Here is a 23,398-nt window from a genome sequence, read left to right on the forward strand (position 1 = left end):
CATTTATTACCAGGACCTGCAAATTATGGATTCTTAGTTTAGAGATACAGCACGGAAACGGGCCCATCGGCCCACTGAGTCAACGCCGACTGTTGATCATCATTCACACTAGTTCTGTTATCCCACTTTATCATCCTACACTCTAGGGGCAATGTATAGAGGGCCAATTACCCTACAAACCCACATGTCTTTCCGATGTGGGAGGAAACCAGAGCACCCAGAGAAAATACATGTGGTCACAGGGAGAACATGCAAACTTTACACTGATGAGGTCAGGACTGAACCCGGGTCTCTGCAGTGAGGCAGCAGCTCCACCAACTGCACCACTGTGCAGCCCTTAATTGAGTTAGTGCAGGAAAATGGCATTGAAGTTAATGATCCACTAGCGAATGGACAGGGTAAACATGAGAGCTCATGGCATTATTCCTGCATCCATTTCTGATGTTCTTCATAGGATTTAAGGTGGAAACTTTGTGCCTTCTCCATCTGAGTTTTTCCTTTCCTTGGCTTTTTACAAATTGGTATTAGATATTACTTCCATTGGGAGAGACTTGCATGAGAGGCACATTCTTAGTTTATGGACCTAAGAGAAAATCAAATGATACATTATGACTCAAATGAAATCTTGTTCCATCCAAATTAGTAATTTCTGTTAAATGTTGATGCCCTGCTCTCTTGCACTTAAGCAGATAAAAGGTGGTTAATGTAACACACCAACAGTCCTTTTTTATAGGATTTCTTTCAAAGATGGAACTGTCAGTGATTATAGTATTATGGTTCCAATTTACCTAAATGATTGGTGTTCCAATTTAGGTCACCTTGGTTAATAACACTTTTGTTTTTATTCACTTTTATGGTTCATTGCCTGCTATATTTGATTTTTCATCTGATGCAATGTTCCCCTCTTTTTTTCCATTGTAGGAACATGCCTTCGAGAGCAGTCAGAAGTACAAAGAAGGAAAGTTCATTATTGAACTGGCCCACATGATTAAAGACAATGGGTGGGAGTGACCAGTGACTTACAGACCCCTGCTGCTCTGTTTTAAAGACTGTGTATGAGGCTGATCTAATGGACAGAAAATGCTCTGCTAGAAGACAGTTCTGAGAACATTTGCTGACTTTTTTAAAAAAAAAAACCTTACAGCTGAACCATTGATGTTGCCTTCTTGTTGGCCCTTTTGCTCTTTTTTTAATCTTTGTCTAGGTTTGGTGTTCTCTTGTGTGAAACACTGTAAAACAGCTATAGATGAGATTTTTTTCAAAGCTCTTTACGGTTTGAGCGAGGAGAAATGGTTAACTTTTATTTTTGGAAAGTTTAGCTTTACAGACGACTGTTCTGAACTTGGCTGTTCTCACTTCCCCTCTTTTAAACTCCCCTCTAAATGTCACTTCTATCGCTGTTCATGCTCTGATACAGAAATAAGTTGGCTGATCAGCATGGAGATCATTGTGAAGGGAGTTTATATACGTTTATACATCTACATCTAAATGTAGCATTTTTTTTATTTTTAGAGTTGTTTTGGGACCGGGAAGTAATGGTTGCAGTGTTGTGACACTGAGGTACAGTTGAATCCCCATAGGCTGCATTTCGTTCCGTTATTCCAAGACTGTTGCTAGATGGCCAGTGGGCATAAATCTAGCATGTAGCAGCTGTAGCATTTAATGGGAGCTGTGGTAAGGGGATAGTGGGGACCCACTGAAATTGTACAAAGGTAGGTTTAAGGACACATATGGCTGGTTCCATGTAGCAGTATACTTATGCACTGGACAAAATTGGGCGCAAAAGTAGGTTTTCTGGGTATAACATCCTTTTTGTTTTTAAACGTAGAGCTGGGCTCCTGGTCTGCAAACTGTTAAAACTTAACGGATGCATAAAGTTCCCTTGCCTGGAACGCGTACACACTCCAGAACTTTGCTTTTGCTCCTTTTTTTAAACAAGTTTTATATTTTTCTTTCCTCGCATTCTCCTATTCTGATCTCTGCTTCCTGTTTTCTTTTCCCAAATTGTCATTCCCAATTCTTGGAGTATGGACAGTTTCTGGGTGCAATGGTTTGCTGGTTAAATCATTTTTTTGTCGTATGGGTGCACCTGCTACAGGTAACGGTGCACTCTGCTGCTAGACATTTCATATGCAGTGTTAACAGGAAGGTCCAGCAGATACTTTTTTTAAATAGTGTTCCTATCACCACTTATAGCCAACTTTTTTTTGCCTGCTCTCTTGCTGTCAGAATTTTCATTCCTTGGTGCCGTGCATTGAGTTGAAATTCTTTGGGGATGGGTCCTGATCAGATACGCGCCACTGAAGAAGGAACATTTTTTTGGAAACCAAGTCGGGGCCAGTCTGGTTACTGAGCCGATTTCAAGAGGGTCGCACTACAGAAATTAAATACTTGAAGCAGACAACAGATCGAGGATCTTGTTGAACCAGTTTCCCTATATATAAAAAGAAAACATTTTTGTACATTTAGAAGAAGAAACATATTTAAGGTTTTATACATATTTTTACTGGGTAAGTTGATTTGCTTCCCCTACCTGAGCACTTTTGTTCTCTGTAATTCTTGTGTTTTGTTGCAATAACATTTAACTTTGCAATCTGATTTAGTGTTTGTTTTCAGGTTTTGTGATTTTTGCTTTTCATTTTTTGCCTTTAAAAAAAATAAAAGATGGAGAGGGTTGGGGTGGGAAGGGCATCTCTTCTTGGACCAATGGAGCAGGCTGTTGTGCTGGCTAATCCCAGGGTGCTTGTCCGTTGGTTTAACATCCAGAGACTGATAACATTTTAAATTTATTTTTAAACACTTTTATTTTCCTTTCACTACAATCAATGTTTTTTTGTTTGAGATCTCTTTTATTTTGGTTGAGGCTTTAGAGTTGTTGATATCCATCCAGTAGTAAGTGAGTTTTGCTCTGAAGAACTGAGGGCAGTGGCCATTTGGTGTTAGTGCACAAGAAGAATGTTAAGTCTGGAGCATTCTTTTCTACAAGGGTGTTTGACAATATTACAAGTTCTAAAGCATGTTATATATTGTTAAAGTAATTTTTTTTTCGTGCCTGAATTCTTTTGTATTTTTTATAAACTTGAATGCTTTTATTACCTCTCCTCACCCCCAACCCTTCATAGCTATTGGGACTATACATTGCTTTGCTGATCTGTCTTGAAACTACATCAACTTTGTGCAGCAACACACTGTATTGTACTGGAGTTAAAATAAAAGACTCACCAGGATACATCCTGTCTGTTAATAATCGTTGAAAAGCTGCGTGTGTGAAGTTGAGACACTGGTAAGAGTAGGTGATAGAAACATAGAAATTAGGTGCAGGAGTAGGCCATTCGGCCCTTCGAGCCTGCACCGCCATTCAATATGATCATGGCTGATCATCCAACTCAGTATCCCGTACCTGCCTTCTCTCCATACCCCCTGATCCCCTTAGCCACAAGGGCCACATCTAACTCCCTCTTAAATATAGCCAATGAAGTGGCCTCAACTACCCTCTGTGGCAGAGAGTTCCAGAGATTCACCACTCTCTGCGTGAAAAAAGTTCTTCTCATCTCGGTTTTAAAGGATTTCCCCTTTATCCTTAAGCTGTGACCCCTTGTCCTGGACTTCCCTAACATCGGGAACAATCTTCCTGCATCTAGCCTGTCCAACCCCTTAAGAATTTTGTAAGTTTCTATAAGATCCCCTCTCAATCTTCTAAATTCTAGAGAGTATAAACCAAGTCTATCCAGTCTTTCTTCATAAGACAGTCCTGACATCCCAGGAATCAGTCTGGTGAACCGTCTCTGCACTCCCTCTATGGCAATAATGTCCTTCCTCAGCCTGTGCACTTGGAGCCTCAATGTTGTTGCCGTAACAACTCTTGTGTGCCAAATTGATATGGATCTGGTTAAGGGATCCTGAAGATGTTATTTGCTGCTTAATTTGTCAAGGGAAGGTAAGTGATTCCAGAAACATTGATCATTGAGTTTTCTCAATTTCAAATTATTCATGAAAAAGTCACTGAAGATGACCAAAGAATACTGATGTGGGAATGACTAGTATGAATTACAATTAAATGTTGATGCATTTAGTCTGGGTGAAAATAAAACCATTCCTTTGAAATTGAACGTTTTGAAAGTGAAATTCCAAGTGCTTGTTTTAATGAGTTGGGTTGAAGTTAACTTTCATGTTATTAAATGGTTAGGTTTTGTAAGTGCACCAGTGAGTCACAAAAAGTAACACAATTATGATCAACTGCTGTATAGGCCAGTGAGTAATGTAGGAATATTACGCAGGACGCTCAAAGGAATAGGTGCTCCTCAAATTGTGACCAAAGCTCTTAACATCTGCAGCTGGCAGATTGTTGACTCTGCAGCACTCGCTTTTTACCAAAGTATCAGCTATTGAAATTTGAATCCAATTATCTTTCAGACAAGATTGCTGCTAACTGAATCATTTTAAACCAAAGTAACTGGTTATTCACAGCTGGGAATGCTTGACTGGTTACACTGTACCTGAAACGCAAATCTGCCCTTTCTCTTCAAGGCCTTTTATTTTTCAGTATTTTAATTCTGTATTCTCTTAATGTTCTTTGTACTGTTTTGGCTGATAAATTGGTGCTGCTCTATGATGAACAATGCTTCAGAAAAAAAGCTTCAATGGTTCAAAAAATAGTGAGGGACTTACTAGTGTCATTATGACATCTGCACTATCTGTGCCTTGACAAAGTGGGTTTGCTGCATTATTCCACTCGTATAAACTGACTTCCTGTTCCTCAACTATTGTAATGACCATGGACACATTAAAAATGCTGGAGTAACTCAGCGGGACAGACAGCATCTCTGGAGAAAAGGAATGGGTGACGTTTAGGGCCGACACCCTTCTTCAGACTGAAGAAGGGTCTCGACCCTTGCTGACATGGATAGAAAATTGGTTGGCAGACAGGAAACAAAGGTCTCTTTCAGAATTAACAGGTCCCTTTCCGAATGGCAGACAGTGACTAGTGGGGTGGGTACCGCAAGGCTCGGTGCTGGGACAGCAGCTATTTACAATATATATTAATGATTTTAGATGAAGGGATTAAAAGTAACCTTAGCAAATTTGCAGATGACACAAAGCTGGGAGGCAGTGTGAACTGTGAGGAGGATGCTATGAGGATGCAGGGTGACCTGGACAGGTTGGGTGAGTAGGCAAATGTATGGCAGATGTAGTTTAATGTGGATAAATGTGAGGTTATCTACTTTGGTGCAAAAACAGGAAGGCAGATTACTAACTGAATGGTGTCGGGTTGGGAAAAGGGGAAGTACAAAGAGATCTGGGGGTCCTTATTCATCACTCACTGAAAGTAAGCATGCAGGTACAGCAGGCAGTGAAGAAAGTTAATGGCATGTTGGCCTTCATAACAAGAGTTAATTATAGTCAAGTCGAGTCACTTTATTTCTATAGCACATTTAAAAAACAACTCTTGTTGGCCAAAGTGCTTTACATTGGTGGAGATGCTAATGTTCTACAACATTGGTTCATAGATTACATACATACATAAATACATACATATAGCCCTCAGAGGACGTCCAGAAAGGCTTGAGAGTAAAGATGAGTTTTAAGTCTCGACTTAAAGGAGTCGATGGAGGGGGCAGTTCTGATGGGAAGAGGGATGCTGTTCCACAGTCTAGGAGCTGCAACCGCAAAGGCGCAGTCGCCCCTAAGCTTATGCCTAGATTGCAGGATGTTCAGTAACGCCAAGTCGGCCGATCTGAGGGACCTGGAGGTGGTGTGGTGGATAAGCAGACTAATTATGTAGATGGGGGCAAGCCCCTTAAGGGCCTTGTAGACATAAAGGAGGATCTTGAAATTTATTCGGAACTGCACCGGGAGCCAGTGGGGAGAGGCCAGAATGTAGGGAATGTGGTCCCTTTTTCGGGTGCCTGTCAGGAGTCTCGCTGCGGCGTTTTGGACCAGTTGCAGGCGGGACAGGGAAGATTGGCTGATGCCAGTGTAGAGGGAGTTGCAGTAATCTAGGCGGGAGGAGATAAATGTGTGGATGATCTTTTCGAGGTCGTCAAACTGGAGGAATTGTTTTATTTTAGCTTTCGTCCAAAGCTGGAAGAAGCTAGCTTTTACCACGGCATTTGTCAAATTTCAATGCCGAGTCAAATATCACACCAAGGTTTTTGACGTGAGGTTTGAGTAATGGGGTAAGGCTTCCAAGGCTGCCTGCTATCATTTTGATTGAGTCCGAGGGGCCGAGAAGGATGACCTCAGACTTACTCTCGTTCAGTTGGAGGAAGTTCTGGGCCATCCAACACTTTATATCCTCGAGGCAGTGGATAAGGTCAAGTAGATCTGATCGGTTGTTGAGCTTCAGGGGGAGATAGTTGTGTATCGTCTGCATAGCAATGGAAGGAAATGTCGTACCTTTGAATGACTTGGCCTAAGGGGAGCATATACAGGGAGAAGAGAATGGGGCCAAGGATGGAACCTTGTGGAACCCGGCAGCAGAGGCTAGCTGGGGAGGAGAAAGAGTTGCCTATGTTAGTAGAGAAACTCCCTACCTTTGAGGTAGGAGGTGAACCAGCTCAAGGCAGTGCCATCAATACCAACCCCATACCAGAGACGGTCAATTAGGATGGTGTGGTCAACAGTATCAAATGCTGCACTGAGGTCCAGAAGGAGCAGGATTGCACAGTCGCCAGAGTCAACGGTGAGCAGTGGGTCATTGTGTACCTTCAACAATGCAGACGCTGTGGTGGGCCCTGAAACCTGATTGGAAAGTTTCCAAGATAGCATTTTGGTGAAGGTAAGGCATAAGTTGACTTAAAATTACCTTTTCAAGGACTTTTGAAAGGAAAGGCAGTTTTGAAATGGGTCTGTAGTTGCTTGGCAAGGTGGGGTCGAGGTTAGGATTTTTCAGGAGGGGCTGGACCGCATGCTTGAAGCAGGTAGGAACAGTGCCAGTGGCCAGAGAACTGTTGAAGATGGCGAGGATGCTGGGACTGGCTATTGTAATGACATCCTTTAGAAGGGCAGAGGGGACAGTGTCGAGGGGGCAGGTGGTAGGTTTCATGGTGGTGACCAGTTTTACAAGGGAGGCTAGAGTAACGGGTTGGAAACAGTCTAATTTTGAAGTACGGACCAATGAGACGGTTGGGAGGGGAAATATTCGTTCTGATGTTCTTTACTTTGCTGGTGAAAAATGTAGTAAATTCCTCGCACTTAGCAGGGGACCCAGTTAAGCTGGTACTGGGGGGCAGGACATATGATGGAGGTGATGGTACTAAAAAGGACCTTGGAGTTAGGAGCAAAGAGGTCCTTCTGCAGTTGTACAAGGCCCTAGTGAGACCACACCTGGAGTATTGTGTGCAAACTTGAGGAAGGACATTTTTGCTATTTGAGGGAGTGCAGCGTAGCTTCACTAGGTTAATTCCTGGGATAGTGGGAGTCCTGAAGTACAGTGCTTGGTTGCCTTGTGCCAAACTGGGTGGTCAATGTGTTGAATGCATTTGGCACAATTTCCTTCTTTGGGAAGGGTATTGTGTACCAAAGTGGGACATCATGATGCAGCTATAAAAGTTCTTAGTGAGACCACACTTGGAGTACTGTGTGCATTTCTGGTTCCCAGCTACAGGAAGGATGTTATTAAAGTGGAAAGGATGCAGAAGAGATTCACCAGAATGTTGCCTGCACATGCAATATGAGATGCTGGGCTTATTAGCTAGGGCCTAGAATGAAAGAGCAAGGAGGTTATAGTACAACTTATAAAACTAGGAGTATTGTGTATAATTCTAGTCGCGATTTTATAGGAAGAATATTTTATAGGAAGAATATGATTACAATGGAAAAGGGTACAGAGCAGATCCAACAGATTGTTGCCTGGGATGGAAGTTACAGGAGGGACTTAATAGGCTGGGTTTGTCTTCCTTTGAATAGAATAGGCTGCTGTGTGATCTGATGAATGTATTGAACAAATTGAAGGATGTATATAATGAGAAGCCTTTTCCCATGGCAGAGATACCTAAAACTAGAGGGCATGGGTTTAAAGTAAGGGGTTTGGAGGGAATCTGTGGTCAAACATTCATCAGGTGGTTCACAACATTCAAGTGTTCTCTAGACTAACATGTAAATTGCCAATGCATAGAAGGAATTGGACTGGGACTAACATTGGTAAATGGGATTAGCATTGGCAGGTACTTGATGGGTGGGATAGACATGGTGGGCTGCGTGACCAATGTTACTGACAGGAAATGTTTTAAATGGATGTAGAAGTTGCATGTTTTCTTGGCTGCAGTTTGAAGATTAAGTAGATTTGTCAAAAACGAACCAGTGACTTCAGGAATATTCAATAGAATGATGAGAATTCTGTCCTGATTAAACTAAAATTAATCATGTCACTGAATTTCCAGCATACTTCCTTTCTGCTCATGGAAAGTCCCAGAGGAAAAGTAAAGGACTAAATGCGCAATTCAATAGCCTGTTGTACTAATCAGGTCAGGAGTTGTTGGTGAACCTAGTTAATGGTTTTGATGTTGGTAGGATCCAATCTAGTCCTTTACAAATTTAGTTCTTGGGCTTATCATGATTTCACCTTTTAATAATAATAATAAACTTTATTACGGACTCAAGGGCCAGACAAGGGGCAACATTACATAAAAAATGCATTGCATATTAAATATCATAAAATACATATAAAATCTTAGTATATCACTTATAAAAACATCATAATTTATATATTTTTTAAAACACAATACATGTTAAAAATCCAGATTAAAAGAATGATCAATGTCCTACAACGAGACAACGATGCCAGTGTCTCCACAGCTGGGATTCGTAGCGTGTAGTGCTAACCCTTATGTTTGACAAGGCCACAATAAGCATATTTTTAGAGTCATTTATCCTGCAAATGAATTTATACATGTGATGTCTTAGGATAGCTTCTAAAGTACTGACTCCTGCAGCCACAAACATATTACTGGCACTACACCATCTAGGTTGCCTTAGCAGTGTTCTCACGGCATTGTTATATGCCACCTTTAGTCTGAATACTTGTCTTTCCATAGTTCGACCACAGATGCGCAGTGTAGAGTGGTGTGCAGTATGCTCTAAATAGCGACATCTTCACCACATCTGCACACGCACCAAATTTACGCAAGAGAATATTCGCCTGTACATACAGCATGCGTCGTTGCCTATAAATATCCTCATCATCTGTCATTTGTTCTGTAATAATATGCCCTAGATATGTTTATTTTAGGTCAATTATTGTATTATAATTTTAAAGATTGGGAATTGCAAGGTAATGGATAGAGAAGAATACTACTTTTATTGTAACAGGTCAATCAAGAAACTAAAAGCTGCAGAACGAAACTCTTATTTGTTGTTATGAGGAGTGATGTTGGTTATCTGACATTTTAAGTGAGTCTTAAGTTGGTTAAGAGGTTAAAAAAAAAGTTTCATGCTCGGACAAATCACCAACACATTAAGAAGAAACAGAGTGAGATGCTAGCTGATTTATTGGCTGAATTTCAAGTTGGAAGCTTGCGACTTAATTGAATCCGGCAAACGTGTTCACCGTTGACTTTTTGGGTCAAGTTTCCTGCATGGTGTTTTAAAAAAAAAAAAAAATAACAGCTGCCCTTTTTAGTAGGAGTGATGTTTATTCCTATCATAGTTGCATTCAAACTATGGTGTACAGAAGTCATTCGAGTTGCCCATCACTTGCTCCTTCCAAATCACAGACCATTAAGTTCTGATTAGAGCTGTTGATTGTAATGATTTGCAAGTGCGCAGAAAAGACTAAATGGTCTGTTTATTAAATTGACTTCTTGTAATTGGAACATAAGAAGTGAGAGTGGCCCATATTTTATCCTGTTATACTGCAGGTGCTATATTTCCTTTTTTGACTTTCCTAGCCACCATAATATCCTATTTTCTCCTCCATCCAAAAATCTACTTTTCTTTGTTGTGAATCATTTATGACTCTGTATTCAGTTCTCCAGTCAGGGAATTCCAAAGATTCGTGACTTCAGAGAACACTCCCATTTGAGGAAACGTGTCTCCAAACTTGTAATTCTCCCGGCATCTTGCATGTTTCAGTAGGATAAGCTTTTGCTCTTCGATAATTCAGAGAATATGGACAATCAAGTTTTATTCATAATATTAATTCCCTTATCGCAGGAATCAATCTGATGAACTCTGTCTAAAATGTAAGTTTGTCTTAAACAAGTCCGTCAAAATGAGTCTGAAGAAGGGCCCCCACCTGAAATGTCACCTGTCCATGAACTCCAGAGATGCTGAGGTCTGAAGAAGGGTTTCGGCCCGAAATTTCCTATTTCCTTAGCTCCATAGATGCTGCTGCACCCACTGAGTTTCTCCAGCTTTTTTGTGTACCTTCGATTTTCCAGCATCTGCAGTTCCTTCTTAAACAACATGCTGTGTTACTTGCTGTTACTTCAGCATCTGCAGTTCCTTGTATCAGCAAAAACTATGTTGTACTTAAGGTCAGTTTTTTTTCCCTCAAAAATCCTGTACATTTTGATTCCCCAATCTTGTACCCTTTCATGAATAGTAATGTTACAATTATTATGCGTCCATTTCTTTCAGAATCGTAAGGTGCAAGCCACTCAGTCTAAGGATTTGTTAGTCCCATTTAATTTGTTTAGTGATATCTTTTTAACACCCGAGTCTGAAGGAGGGTCCCAACCTGAAACGCTAACTATAAGTTTTCTCCAGAGATACCACTTGACCTGAGTTACTCCACCATTTTGTGTCTACCTTTGGTATATAACAGCATCTGCAGTTCCTTTTTGATACTTTTTAATACTTCTTTATTTTCCAATGCCTTGTCATCCAAAGATCAGTGTTTACTTCTGGTTCTCTTTTACTTGTTACATGTAGGTGTCTTGCAAATTTACAGTTGTGTTGTACTTCCTCATTCTAATTTGTTTTTTAATCAATATGATCAGTTAGGAGTCTAAACCAGAGTCCTCCCTTTAGCCACTGGTTTATTAATGGTTTGAAAATCATGTGTCCTTTTTTGTTCTATCTATAGATGACGATCGATTTCTCCTAAGTGATGCATTTTGAAGGCTCTGCAAATGATTACAAAGATTATGTCAAAACATCATTGTTGTTGCAGGCATTATCGACATTTCTTATGGATTTAAGTTTTTGTTTTTTTCTCAGCTGCCAAAATAAAGTGTAGCCATGTGGATGGTATATCCTCTTCTATGGACATCTTCCAAAACACATAGTAGGTTAGACATTCAGTAGCTTATTTTAATGTACAAATTGAACATTAAATAAAAGTTTAGTTTTTGTATTCATGTTAAGGATCAGGGCATTACTATTATTGTCCATACCCTTTTTACCCATTTAAGGAGACGGTGGCCAACTGCCTTGAATCAATGTCGTCTGTGTCAGTGCATATAAATTAGTGTTGGTTCAATCATTTTGACTGCACAGAATGTGAATGGTGCTGGTTCAACTGTAGGACCAGGCCGTTATCAGAAGTATTTAAGAAGGAACTGCAGATGCTGAGAAATCGAAGGTACATAAAAATGCTGGAGAAACTCAGCGGGTGCAGCAGCATCTATGGAGCGAAGGAAATAGGCAACGTTTTGGGCCGAAACCCTTCTTCAGACTGGTGGGGGGGAGGCGGGGAGAAGAAAGGAAAAAGGAGGAGGAGGAGCCCGAGGGCTGAGGGAGGGGGAGGAGGACAGCAAGGGCTAACAGATAGTGAGAATTCAATGTTCATGCCACCAGGATGCAGACTTCCCAAGCGGAATACGAGGTGCTGTTCCTCCAATTTCCGGTGTTGCTCACTCTGGCCGTGGAGGAGGCCCAGGACAGAGGTCAGATACGGAATGGGAGGGGGAGTTGAAGTGCTGAACCTCTGTTGCACCTGGAACGACTGCTCGGGTCCTCCCCCTCGACTCCATTCAAGGACCCAAGCAGTCGTTCCAGGTGCGACAGAGGTTCACCTGCGCCTCCTCCAGCCTCATCTATTGCATCAGCTGCTCTAGATGTTGCTGAAAAACATTACAGCCATATTCCCGTTAATTTTTTTGAAATTTTATAGGAGAGATCCAAGCTTCTGGTGTGTCCCACATTCTCACATTGACTGATTTTAAAAAAAAATGTATAAAGGAAGTCTGAAGTTCCACAATATTCGACTTTAAACTTGCAATCATTCAGGTGAACTGATTTTTTTTTAAATTTTTTTTTAAGTGCTATGGTTTTGGCAGGTATTTTACATGAACTGAAAACTGATTGCAACTTGATTTATTCATCTTAAATGAATATATTAGATGCATAAGAAGTATTAATACCCTTTACCATCGATTGTAGAGTGCTGGAGATCCAGTAATTTGGCTTCAGAGAAAATTTGGACAACACATGGGAAGCATGATATTGGCCTTAAAGGGAGTGTATTGCATGTTGACCTGGATATTCCTATTACACAGCTGTTCTTTACAGAGCATATACGTGTGCACTAGTGGGTTCTTGGGCCATTGAATCAATCAGGCAACAGTCAATCTAGACCGCAGATGGGATTACCCAAGCACTAAATTTTTTTCTGACTCAAAGCTAGTATTTTCTTTGACCACCAAAAACAGTTTTGTCCCCTGCTCTTGTTGCAAACTGATTCTGACAATCTAGACAGCTTAAGGCTCCTATTCCTTCATTGTTCATAAGGATTCTAAATGAAACAGTGTCATATTTGCAACTATCTCAAATTCTACATACTTATACGGTTCCTTCATGAGCAAGATCCTGTAATCTATGAATCTGTAATCTGAAGAAGGGTTTCGGCCCGAAACGTTGTCTTTTTCCTTCGCTCCATAGATGCTGCTGCACCCGCTGAGTTTCTCCAGCTTTTTTGTGTACCTTCCTGTAATCTATCACTGGCTCGACAATAAATCATCAGTGACTTTTTCTATAATCAACTTTTTCATGAAAGGTTATAAACATTTCTTTTTGCTTTGTTTTGCCAATTTATTCAAAATTTTGTATGGACATCTCGTGACAATTGTTTAATGTATGGTATAGATTATCCATGCTCGAGCCATAAAGCAGAATGAATATAACATCTGTCTCGAGTACTAATTTTTGCTATCATTGACAATTTACTGTTCCTGGCTATTTGCCTGTTCTATTTAAGAGCATGGGATGAAGATGTGCATTCCTAGTAACATTGCATTCAAGGTAGCAAAATTAGTTGACTACATCAAGCCGAGTACCACTTAGACTGATAGGTAGAACGACTTCTGAGGAGCTTTGGTGTATGACACCTGAAGTCTGTTGTTCAGCTAGAGTCATGGAAAAAACTAAGAAATTGTGAAACATTCATGTTGTGAACATCTGGAGAAACAACTGGCCCTTTATGATCTCTTTCACGATTTAAATTTTTGCAGTATTACAGACCTGTGTCAAAATCATGGGTTGCATGTGAAAATAAATATTAAACATCATGGAGTTGTGATATAGCTTTGTTTTAATCTGCTGGTTGACACTGAAGGAAGCCAACCTTCTTGGTTTCTTCACCAAGCAGATGCCTTCTTTCCATTCTGAAAGAATTTCCCTAGGTGGGCATCCAAGAACAATGTATCACCCAGTCTAGCTGACGTTGTCCAATGCAAATATGTTAAATCCATTAAGGCAATGTAAGGCCTTTCCTGTAGTTGTGTTACCAAAGAGCCCATAACTATGGTAGACCTCTGCATTGAAATTTCATAGATTTTAGATTGATTTCGTCAACTAATATTTGATATAAATATTACTGCCATTATTTTTTCCCTTTCAACATGACTGTTGTTCTGTGCTGTTTTAATTTGTTTCTTCCATGTTCATTGCTCTTCTCAAGTGTTGGATCCCTTTACCCGCATAGGGTATGGGGTGGGTTGCAGTCGTTGACTTGAAATTAGAGTGGAACCAGTTCAGAAGGCAGTGGCAACATGGTCAGTGTTGTTTTCACAGTGTGCTGCTTGTTTAACATGAGAAACCAGTGCTACACTTGAACGGATGGGTCAAAATAAACTGATTGTGCGTGGAGATGCTTTAAATATGTTTTTGGTATTGATGAAGTCACCAATGAGTAAACAAATGTTTAACATGATGGTGAAATGAAATACGCTAAGAATTGAATGCTCATTGTCTGCTGGCCTGATATCATGATCCACTGGAACAAACTGTCTGTTGTAAAGCCAGTGATGTAAAACCACAGTGTGCACATCTTAAGCTTTGGATCTCATCAGAAGTATGTCCATTTTTGTCACAATGTAAATAATCAGATGGATGATATGTTAAATCAAGGTGCTGCCTGGTCTCTTAGTTAGACAAAGGCCACACGGTATCATTTCAAAATCGAAGAATCAGATTCCCCGGTGGCTATTAATTGTTCACCATTTTAATTGGAACCCTGTTTTGCAATAATTACCAACAATAAATATAATATATATCCAATACATACATAGGTATTTGGCCCAAATAAAATTTCAAATCTGAAATATAAAGAGAATATACTCAGCAGGCCATCCATTCTATCGGGTAAGAGAGGTTTAATTTTCAATGTGAAGACCTTGGTCAAAACTGTGTGGGAAGGTAGACTGACTATTTTTAAGTTGCAGAAAAAATTTGGGTAGGGAATGGATAGACTAAAAAATATCTCGGAGGGTGAAGCCTAGGTTGCTATTATGACTGATTGATTAATGAGGGCAATTCGAGAAAGCAAACATGTGAAAGCTATTAATTTTGGGTCTGATTTTGAGTATATGCTCAGCAATTAGGCAGTTGGTGTCGAGAGAAAGGCTGAGTTAATATTACAGATGGGTAAAGTTCAGAACAAGCAAGTTCTAAAGCAAATGGACATTGAGTTACCCAGAATTTGTTGAATGCAGTATTAAATCTAGATGGCTGTAGAGTGCCCAGGCAGAAGATAAGACACAGTTCCTTATGTTTGTGTAAAACTGTACAGGAAGCCACAGTGACGGGTCAAAATGGGAGTTTGATGGAACATTACATGGCAGCCTGTTTGTAGGGGTTCCACTAAGTGCATTTGATTTAATGTAGAGAAAATTACACTGAGCATCAAATGATAAACACTAGATTGGGGGGGGGGGGGGGGGGGGGGGGAAATGCAAGTGAATTTCTGCATCCCTGGATGGTGAGAAAGGTGGGGGTAAAATGATAGGCATTGCTTGGGACACAATGGTTGGTGGTGATGGACGAGTCAGTGATTCATGGAGGAAAAATCCCCTTGGTGTGCTGTAATGTGAGGATGTATATGGTAGGTGGCATCTCATTGAAACTGATGGATAAGATGGACAGAACAGTCATGTTGGTTGGGAATTGAGGACCAGCTGAATATCCTTGCAGGGGTGTGAGAACAGATGTGGATTCAATTAATTAATTATGGTGTCCTTGCAGAAGGCAGAGCAGTAGAAATGTTTGGTTGAACAGCATTCACTTTTTCCTGCCCACCCCTATAATCTGGACAAAATTCCGAGAGCTCAGTTGAAGTTCCAAGCAACCCCAGATGTGGCTCTCAATTAACGATGCTCTCAATCTTCTCTCCTAACTTTTTTGCAAAGGCAATACAGTAAACCCTAGTTTTAATGACCCCCTTACAACAGATGTAGCGGACGGACCTACCAACCCAGCCCTGGACTGCACCGTCTCACTGGCCATTTAGAGCCCCATCTTCTGACCCCATTCCCAGCTCACAAGGTGCACCAGCGAGCCCTTCAGCCACCAAAAATACATAGAAACATAGATAATAGGTGCAGGAGGAGGCCATTCGGCCCTTCAAGCCAGCACCGCCATTCGTTGTGATCATGGCTGATCGTCCCCTATCAATAACCCATGCCTGCCTTCTCCACGCATCCCTCGACTCCACTAGCCACTAGAGCTCTATCTAACTCTCTCTTAAATCCAATGAGTCGGCAGGTCATTTAATTCTCATTCAGTTTACATTTTATATTTGTTTTATTTAAGTTTCTGGTACTCTATCGTGCTGTAGAGACTTGGGAGGGGTGTCATTCACAGACCAGGGGTGTATTGTTGTTTTATTATCACGTGACCTCTCTGCTGGAAATCAGCAGGTCACGCATTATCTATGGAGGACAGGACGTACTGGATAGTATATGTTCAGTACTCCAGGATGTCCTGACCCATGCACTTCTGGAGATTCTGCACTCAGAGATTTGCAAGGGAGGACATTGAGGACCCTTCCCCTCAAGCCTGACTGCCATTCAATATGTTGGCTGAGTTATCTCCAGCACTTTACCCCCTGATCCCCTTTCACTTTTAAAATAGCCAATGAACTGTCAATGACCCTCTGTGCAGGAGTCTGCACCACTCTCGAGCCTTTCTTTTTAAAGGTTCACAAGCGGCTGTCGTTACGGATCACGTTGTAGATTCCCCCTATCCTCTCTTGTCCTGGGACTTCCTAACATCGGGAACAATCTCAGTGTGCCCCCACTGGCAGAATGTGTTCGTTCACTGTGATGTTCCCTCCTCTCTTACCTGTTATCACTTCCACGGTGGTGTATTGAGAAGAACTACTTCAGGGGTGGAGCAGGTGGTGGAGTAGGAGAAGGCGGATAGGGGGGGGCAAGAGTGGGCAGTGACTCAATGGGTCGGCAGGTCATTTAATTCTCATTCAGTTTACATTTTATATTTGTTTTATTTAAGTTTCTGGCACTCCATCGTGCTGCAGAGACTTGGGAGGGGTGTCATTCACAGACCAGGGGTGTATTGTTGTTTTATTATCACGTGACCTCTCTGCTGGAAATCAGCAGGTCACGCATTATCTATAGAGGACATGGACAGGTCATTTTTTGGGGCCCAAAACATCACCAGGTGATAGTATATGTTCTTGTACTCCAGAGATGCTGCCTGACCCACTGCACTTTGCGGATAGAAAATAAATGTTCTTCATTCTGCACTTGGAATAAGGACTTTGTGAAATCCTGCCTCCATCTGATGTCTTTCTTTTCAGTGACCTGGAGAATCTTTATTTTACAGAGAACAAAGACCTTTGCAAGCTATACCATGCAGCTGAGTAAGGCTTGGAAATCAATACTCTAATACATACAGTGAATTGTTTTTTTAATCCGACAAGTCTGCACCTGGAGAAAACCCACATGGTCACAGGGAGAATGCACAAACTCTACAGACAGCAATCATAGTCCAGATCGAACCCGGGTCGCTGACAACAGAGTATTCATTGTAATGTTGTTTGATCACCCTTTTAGCCTTTAATACTCAAAGGAACAAAGGATAGATTCTCATAATTCGGCCCACTAAATTTATGGCTAGTATCATTCTGTAAGAACTGTGTAGTACTTGCTGCAATGTTAAGTGAATTTTTTGAGGTGTAGTGACCAAAATTGAACACAATATTCCTGATGGAATCTGACTAAAGTATTTGCTTTCCTTTGTTTTACAGCACCTTGTGTGATACGAACCAGTGTTCTATTATTTATTTTTTTACACTGAAGTACTTGATACCTGGAACAAGCTGTTGAAGAAATGGTGGAACCAAGTACTATTAGTGTAAGGGGCATTCAAGCAGACACCGAAACAAACAAAGCATAAAAAGATAGTCCTAGTGTGAGTAAATGAGATTAGTGTAGATGGGCATTAAGACATGGTAGACTAAAGGGCCTATTACTCTGTAGTATGACTCCATTACACAATGGCTCTTTTTCAATTATTGTCTTAACCAAAGTTATTTTATATTTTCTTGCTATTAAGAAAATATTTGCATTTTATTTATCATGTATTAACCTGGCAGTTCCTTCCACTGAGACGTATTGCACCATTTATTTCATTTGATCAATGTACGTGCCTTTGTGAAATCCTGCCTCCATCTGCACAACTTTACAGCTGCACATTTTCTTTTCAGTTGGGATGGAGAATGCTTTATTTTACTTTCCTCTCTCTTGCTGGGGTAATTCCAATGCTTTGCTGAGCCTTCAGATGAATTGTCCAAGTGAAATGGGAGCTAATGGTGTCCCAGATTTAAAGGGAATCTGAGGATCAAGCTTTTCACTGAGAAGATGGTGTGTGTGTGTGTGTATATATAAAACAAGATGTCAGAGGCAGGTACAGTTACAAGATACCTTTAAAAGATGGTTGGACAGCATGGTAAATGCATAGCAAAGTTTTTAGAATTAAGGAGTTTAGAGGGATATGGCCCAAACACAAATTGGATTAATCCTGGACTTTATCATCTCCTATGTTATCATCTCCTGTTCTCCCCCTTCCACCCACCCCCACCCCAACCTACTTTCAGTCTGAATAAGGGACTTGACCCAAACCTTTCCCTTTTCTCCAGAGGTGCTGCCTGACCGGCTGAGTTATTCCAGCACTTTGTGTCTATAATTCGTATAAGCCAGCATCTGCAGTTCCTTCCTATTACGAATTGATATTCTGGTTGGCAAGGGCAAGTTGAGCCGAAGGGCCACTTTCCTTGTAACTTTATGCAACTATTTAAACGCTCTTATTAAGAAAGGGGCTGCGATTGCTGAATTGCAAGCTTTCTGGGTGGCAAGTAGCATAGAGGGTAAGATAAAGCAATAAAAGGAAGGTTAGCCAGGCAACCAAATCTTTAATACGGCAGGAAGAGTGGGGCAAAGTGTAGGAGTGAAAAGTTTTAAGAGAGAATATGAAAATCAAAACCACGGGCAAGTAAATTCAAAGAAGATCCAAAGATAGTTTGTAAGTACATAAAGAGCAAATGGATAATTAAATATAGACTAGGGCTTTTGCGAGACCACAAAGATAAACTCAATGTGAAGGCAGAGGATGTGGGCTAGGTTCTTGATTACATTTTTTTGACTGTCTACAGAAAAGAGAAGTGGATGTTCCCGTTAGGGAGGATGAGTGTGAATTATTGGATGAGATAAAGCGGCTCAGCATACTTAAACTGATAAATCACCAGGCTCAGAGGAAAACATATCCAGGCTTTTAAAATATGCAAGGGGGGAAATTGCAGTGGCTGTGACTGAAATTTTCAGTCCTTCCTGGCTGCAGATGTAGTTAGATGGCATAACTAGAACTTATGACATCTAGTTTTAGACTCCCCTTACCCTGGGGAAAAAGACTGACTATCCACCCTAGTAAATGAAGAGGTTGCATACTGCTAATGTATCATTCCTTAGAATGGTTGGGCGGCACGGTGGTGCAGTGGTGGAGTTGCTACCTCACAGTGCTTGCAGCTCCAGAGGCCAGGGTTCGATTCTGTCTACGGGTGTTATCTGTACGGAGTTTGCAGTTTCTCCCCATGACCGCATGGTTTTTCTCCGAGATTTTTTTTCCTCCCACACTCCAAAGTCGTACAGGTTTGTAGGTTAATTGGCTTGGTATAAGTGTAAATTGGCCTTCGTGTGTGTAGGATAGTATTAACATGCCGTGATTGCTGGTCAGCCTGGACTTGGTGGGCTGAAGGGCTTGTTTCTGTGCTGTATCTCTAACCTAAACTGGAAAGGAAGGGATAAATCAAGCAATTACAGGTAGTTGGTTTAATTTATGTTATTGGCAAATTATTGGAATCCATTGAAGAGGACGGGAGAAGCTTCATCTGAAAAATCATATTAATGAGGAATAAAGGAATAGTCAGTATGGATTGATTAACAGCCAAGCATGTCAGAGTATTCATTCTTTTCAGGAGTTAACAAGGAAGGTCATTGGCAAACAGTTCTTGCAAGCACATTACAAGAAGTTTGTGATTGTACTGGAGAAAGAGCAAAGAAGATTTTTGACAATGCTGTTGTCAGTTCAGAGTATTTCACTGGTTTATATTTCCTGATTCACGAGGGCTACACTTATCCATGGGGGCAGAAGTTTCAGATGGAAGTTCTGCTGAAATGCCTGAAAATATCAAAGAAATTTGGAGGTTGCATAAAAATACGTTAACTGCACTGGAATTTCCCTGATCGTTACAGTTTTATATCAAAATTACTGGCTTATTATGTCATTTATCGTTTCATAATTCTCCCCATTGAAGCTACAAGTGGGGTTCAGTGGAACTCGTGAAGGAATTTGGGTGGTGAAATGACCATCAGAACCTGCCATCCTTTCTTCTTACAAAAGTAAAATTTGCAAGAAGAATCTGTGTTTTTGTATTTGCACCTTGAGCATAACTAACATGTATTCTGCATACACATGATAAATCCCAGTGTTAATAAAAACATTTACTCTAGGGTGCACATTTCTCACAGTATTTTACATGGCATCCAACACAATTGAATGGCACAGGGGTAGATAACACAGTTTACATTTGAAGGCTGGTGCTGAGATGTAGGAAAAATGGTAATGTACAAATCTGATATTCTGGTGCTGACAGTCATTCCTGCCACACTTCACTGCAACCTGTTGTCCAAGGAGCTCTGAGTCATATCTCAGTAAATTAATCTGCAGGGGATGGGGTTAAAAACATGAGAAGTCAGTGTTTGGAACAAACAGGCTCCAGTGATTGGTGATTCAGTCTCCTTCTCAGACAAGTTCTATTTTAATCTCTTGATTACTGGGTTTGTGTCCTGTGTTCAGAATGCAAAGTACTTTCAACAAAATTCTGAAAGTACAGTACCAGATTTTTTTTCCTTCCTTCCTCTTAAGTTGTGATTCTCGATTTCCCCTGTTTTTAAATCGGGAGATGTTACAATAACTTTACATTGTTTATGTTCTGGCACAGATAATAAACCTGGCATCTATTGTCCATCACTAGGTGCTATCAGCCTGTCACTTGAAACACTGATAGCAGTTTAGTACATCTAAATGACTGGCTAAAGCTTACTTTGAAGGGCAGATATGCAGCAGCCACGTTGGGGTCACAGTCCAGTGGTGCTTAGGCATTATGTTAACCATTGAGCTTAAATTCGAATAGTGAGATATGAGCCTCCCTCTGGATTACTGGTATAGACATTAATTTTTTACCTGTAGTCGGGATCAAACTTGGGTCTCTGGCGCTGCAAGCACTTTTTACACAGAGAGTAATAATAATGTTTATTTATTTATATAATAATAATAATAATAATGTTTATTTATATAGCACTTTTCAACAAAACCAGTATTTGAACCAAAGTGCTTTACAGAGATTGATTAAATTAAATTGAACAGATCAATGCAATAAATCCATACAAATCAAAAAAAGAGAAAAAGAAAAAAGACAGACACAGTACACTATAGAAATCAACATGAAACGTCCCCCCACAGCAGTGATGAATCTGTGGAATTCTCTGCCACAGAAGATAGTTGAGGCCAGTTCATTGGCTATATTTAAGAGTTAGATGTGGCCCTTGTGGCTAAAGGATGGAGAGAAGGCAGGTATGGGATACTGAGTTGGATGATCATAGTTGCCGATATATACCGAATGGCCTACTCAAGCACCTATTTTCTATGTTTCTATGTAAGGCAGGAACTCTACCTTTGCGATACCATATCAGTACTGGTTTTAGCGATGCAATATGGAAACGGGCCCTTCAGCCCACTGAGTCTGCACATACCAATGATCACCCATGCTTTAGTTCGATCCTACACACGAGAGACAATTTACAGAAGCTAATTAAACTACAAACTTGCACGTCTTTGGAATGTGGGAGGAACCTGGAGCATCTGAAGTAAACCCACCCACAGAGAGAATGTACAAACTCCATACAGACAGCATCCGTAGTCACAATCGAACCTGGGTCTCTAGCGCGGTAGGACAGCAACACTACAGCTGCGCCACTCTGCCCCCCTCTGGGGCCGTGTCCATAATTAAAAAAATATTATTATTCCAAATTATTAAGAGAAAATATAAATATAGATATAATTCAGAATTAATGGATATTATTTTAGGAAGGAGATGAGGAGAAATTTCTTTAGTCAGAGGGTGGTGAATAGAAACATAGAAACATGAAATTAGGTGCAGAAGGCCATTCGGCCCTTCGAGTGCACCGCCATTCAATATGATCATGGTGATCATCCAACTCAGTATCCCGTACCTGCTTCTCTCCATACCCCCTGATCCCCTTAGCCACAAGGGCCACATCTAACTCCCTCTTAAATATAGCCAATGAACTGGCCTCAACTACCCTGGGCAGAGAGTTCCAGAGATTCACCACTCTTGTGTGAAAAAAGTTCTTCTCATTCGGTTTTAAAGGATTTCCCCTTTATCCTTAAGCTGTGACCCCTTGTCCTGGACTTCCCTAACATCGGGAACAATCTTCCTGCATCTAGCCTACAGGTTTTGTAAGTTTCTATAAGATCCCCTCTCAATCTTCTAAATTCTAGAGAGTTAAACCAAGTCTATCCAGGACAGGAAAGGAATCAGTCTGAGTGAACCGTCTCTGCACTCCCTAGGGAGTGGAATTCTTTGCCACAGAAGGCTGTGGAGGCCATGTCAGTGGATATTTTTAAGGCAGACAAGATCGATTAGTACAGGTGTCGGAGGTTATGGGGAAAGGCAGGAGAATAGAGTTAGGAAGGAGAGATAGATCAGCCGTGATTGAATGGTGGAGTAGACTTAAGGGGCCGAATGGCCTAATTCTACTCATTCCTTTGACCTTATTAAGGGACCTAGGTTGACCCCTGGTTCTTATCTGTGTGGTGTTTCCACATCCTACCTGTAACCAGATGCATTCTGTGAAGCACTCTGGCTTCCACACTGTGAAGATGGTTATTGTAAATTACCTCTTTCCAATAGCCACCTTGTGAAGATAAGTGGCAAAGAAACCTAGCGATGTTGATGGGTGTGAGAGGGAATGAGCTATAGAAGAATAGGAAGAGAGAGTCTGTTGGGGAAACAGCATTGACCTGATGGATCCAATGGCCTCCTCCTGTGTTGTAATAACTAAGTTCAACACCACCCAAAGTACCTTATAACCAATGAAACGTAATTAATGTTAAAAAAGCATCAGCCAATTTGGACCCAGTATGATCTCAGAAACAGACCTGTAATCAAGGCCTGAGAATCTGCTTCAGCGATGTTTGTGAAAAAAATATTTGCTTGGACACTTGAGAGAGCTCTTTTTCAAAATGTTTCTACATATTTGTGTCTTCCACCTGAGAGATCAGAAAACGTGTGCAATTCGCAATATAGAGACAGTTTTAGTTCCATTAGCAGGTGGAGTCATTGTCCACTTTGCTAGTTACGTCCACAAGAAAACCCTTCTCCAGAATTTAAGGAGCAACCTGTATTAATTTTGAAATTTCAAAGATCATTCCTTGAGGGAAGTTCATAAAAGATTCTTACTCAACAAAAAAATGCCCACAGGGTTGGCAGTTGGCGGTAAAAGACTGGCAGTTTGGATTAAAGGATAGTAAACAAAAAGTAGGAAACGGAGGTCCTTTTTCAGTTTGTCAAGTTATTGCTTGTTAGGTGCCAGAGAAATTAGTATTGGGTTGTTAGTAGTTCATGAGGATACTGAGTTGGATG

General features: G+C 40.8%; 1 protein-coding gene across 2 annotated transcripts in view; it reads left to right on the plus strand.

The window, feature by feature from the left end:
• The window catches only part of ypel1 (yippee-like 1), a 44,340-nt gene extending 41,113 nt beyond the window's left edge, over positions 1 to 3,227 (plus strand). For both annotated transcript variants that reach the window (XM_055655152.1, XM_055655153.1), the window contains exon 5: positions 922 to 3,227. In XM_055655152.1, the coding sequence (XP_055511127.1) occupies positions 922 to 1,011 (90 nt within the window). In that variant the 3' untranslated portion in view covers positions 1,012 to 3,227. The remainder of the gene's footprint in view (positions 1 to 921) is intronic.
• Positions 3,228 to 23,398: the final 20,171 nt, after the last annotated feature.

Source organism: Leucoraja erinacea, chromosome 25, assembly GCF_028641065.1.
Source record: "Leucoraja erinacea ecotype New England chromosome 25, Leri_hhj_1, whole genome shotgun sequence".
In the NCBI taxonomy this organism is placed as follows: domain Eukaryota; kingdom Metazoa; phylum Chordata; class Chondrichthyes; order Rajiformes; family Rajidae; genus Leucoraja; species Leucoraja erinaceus.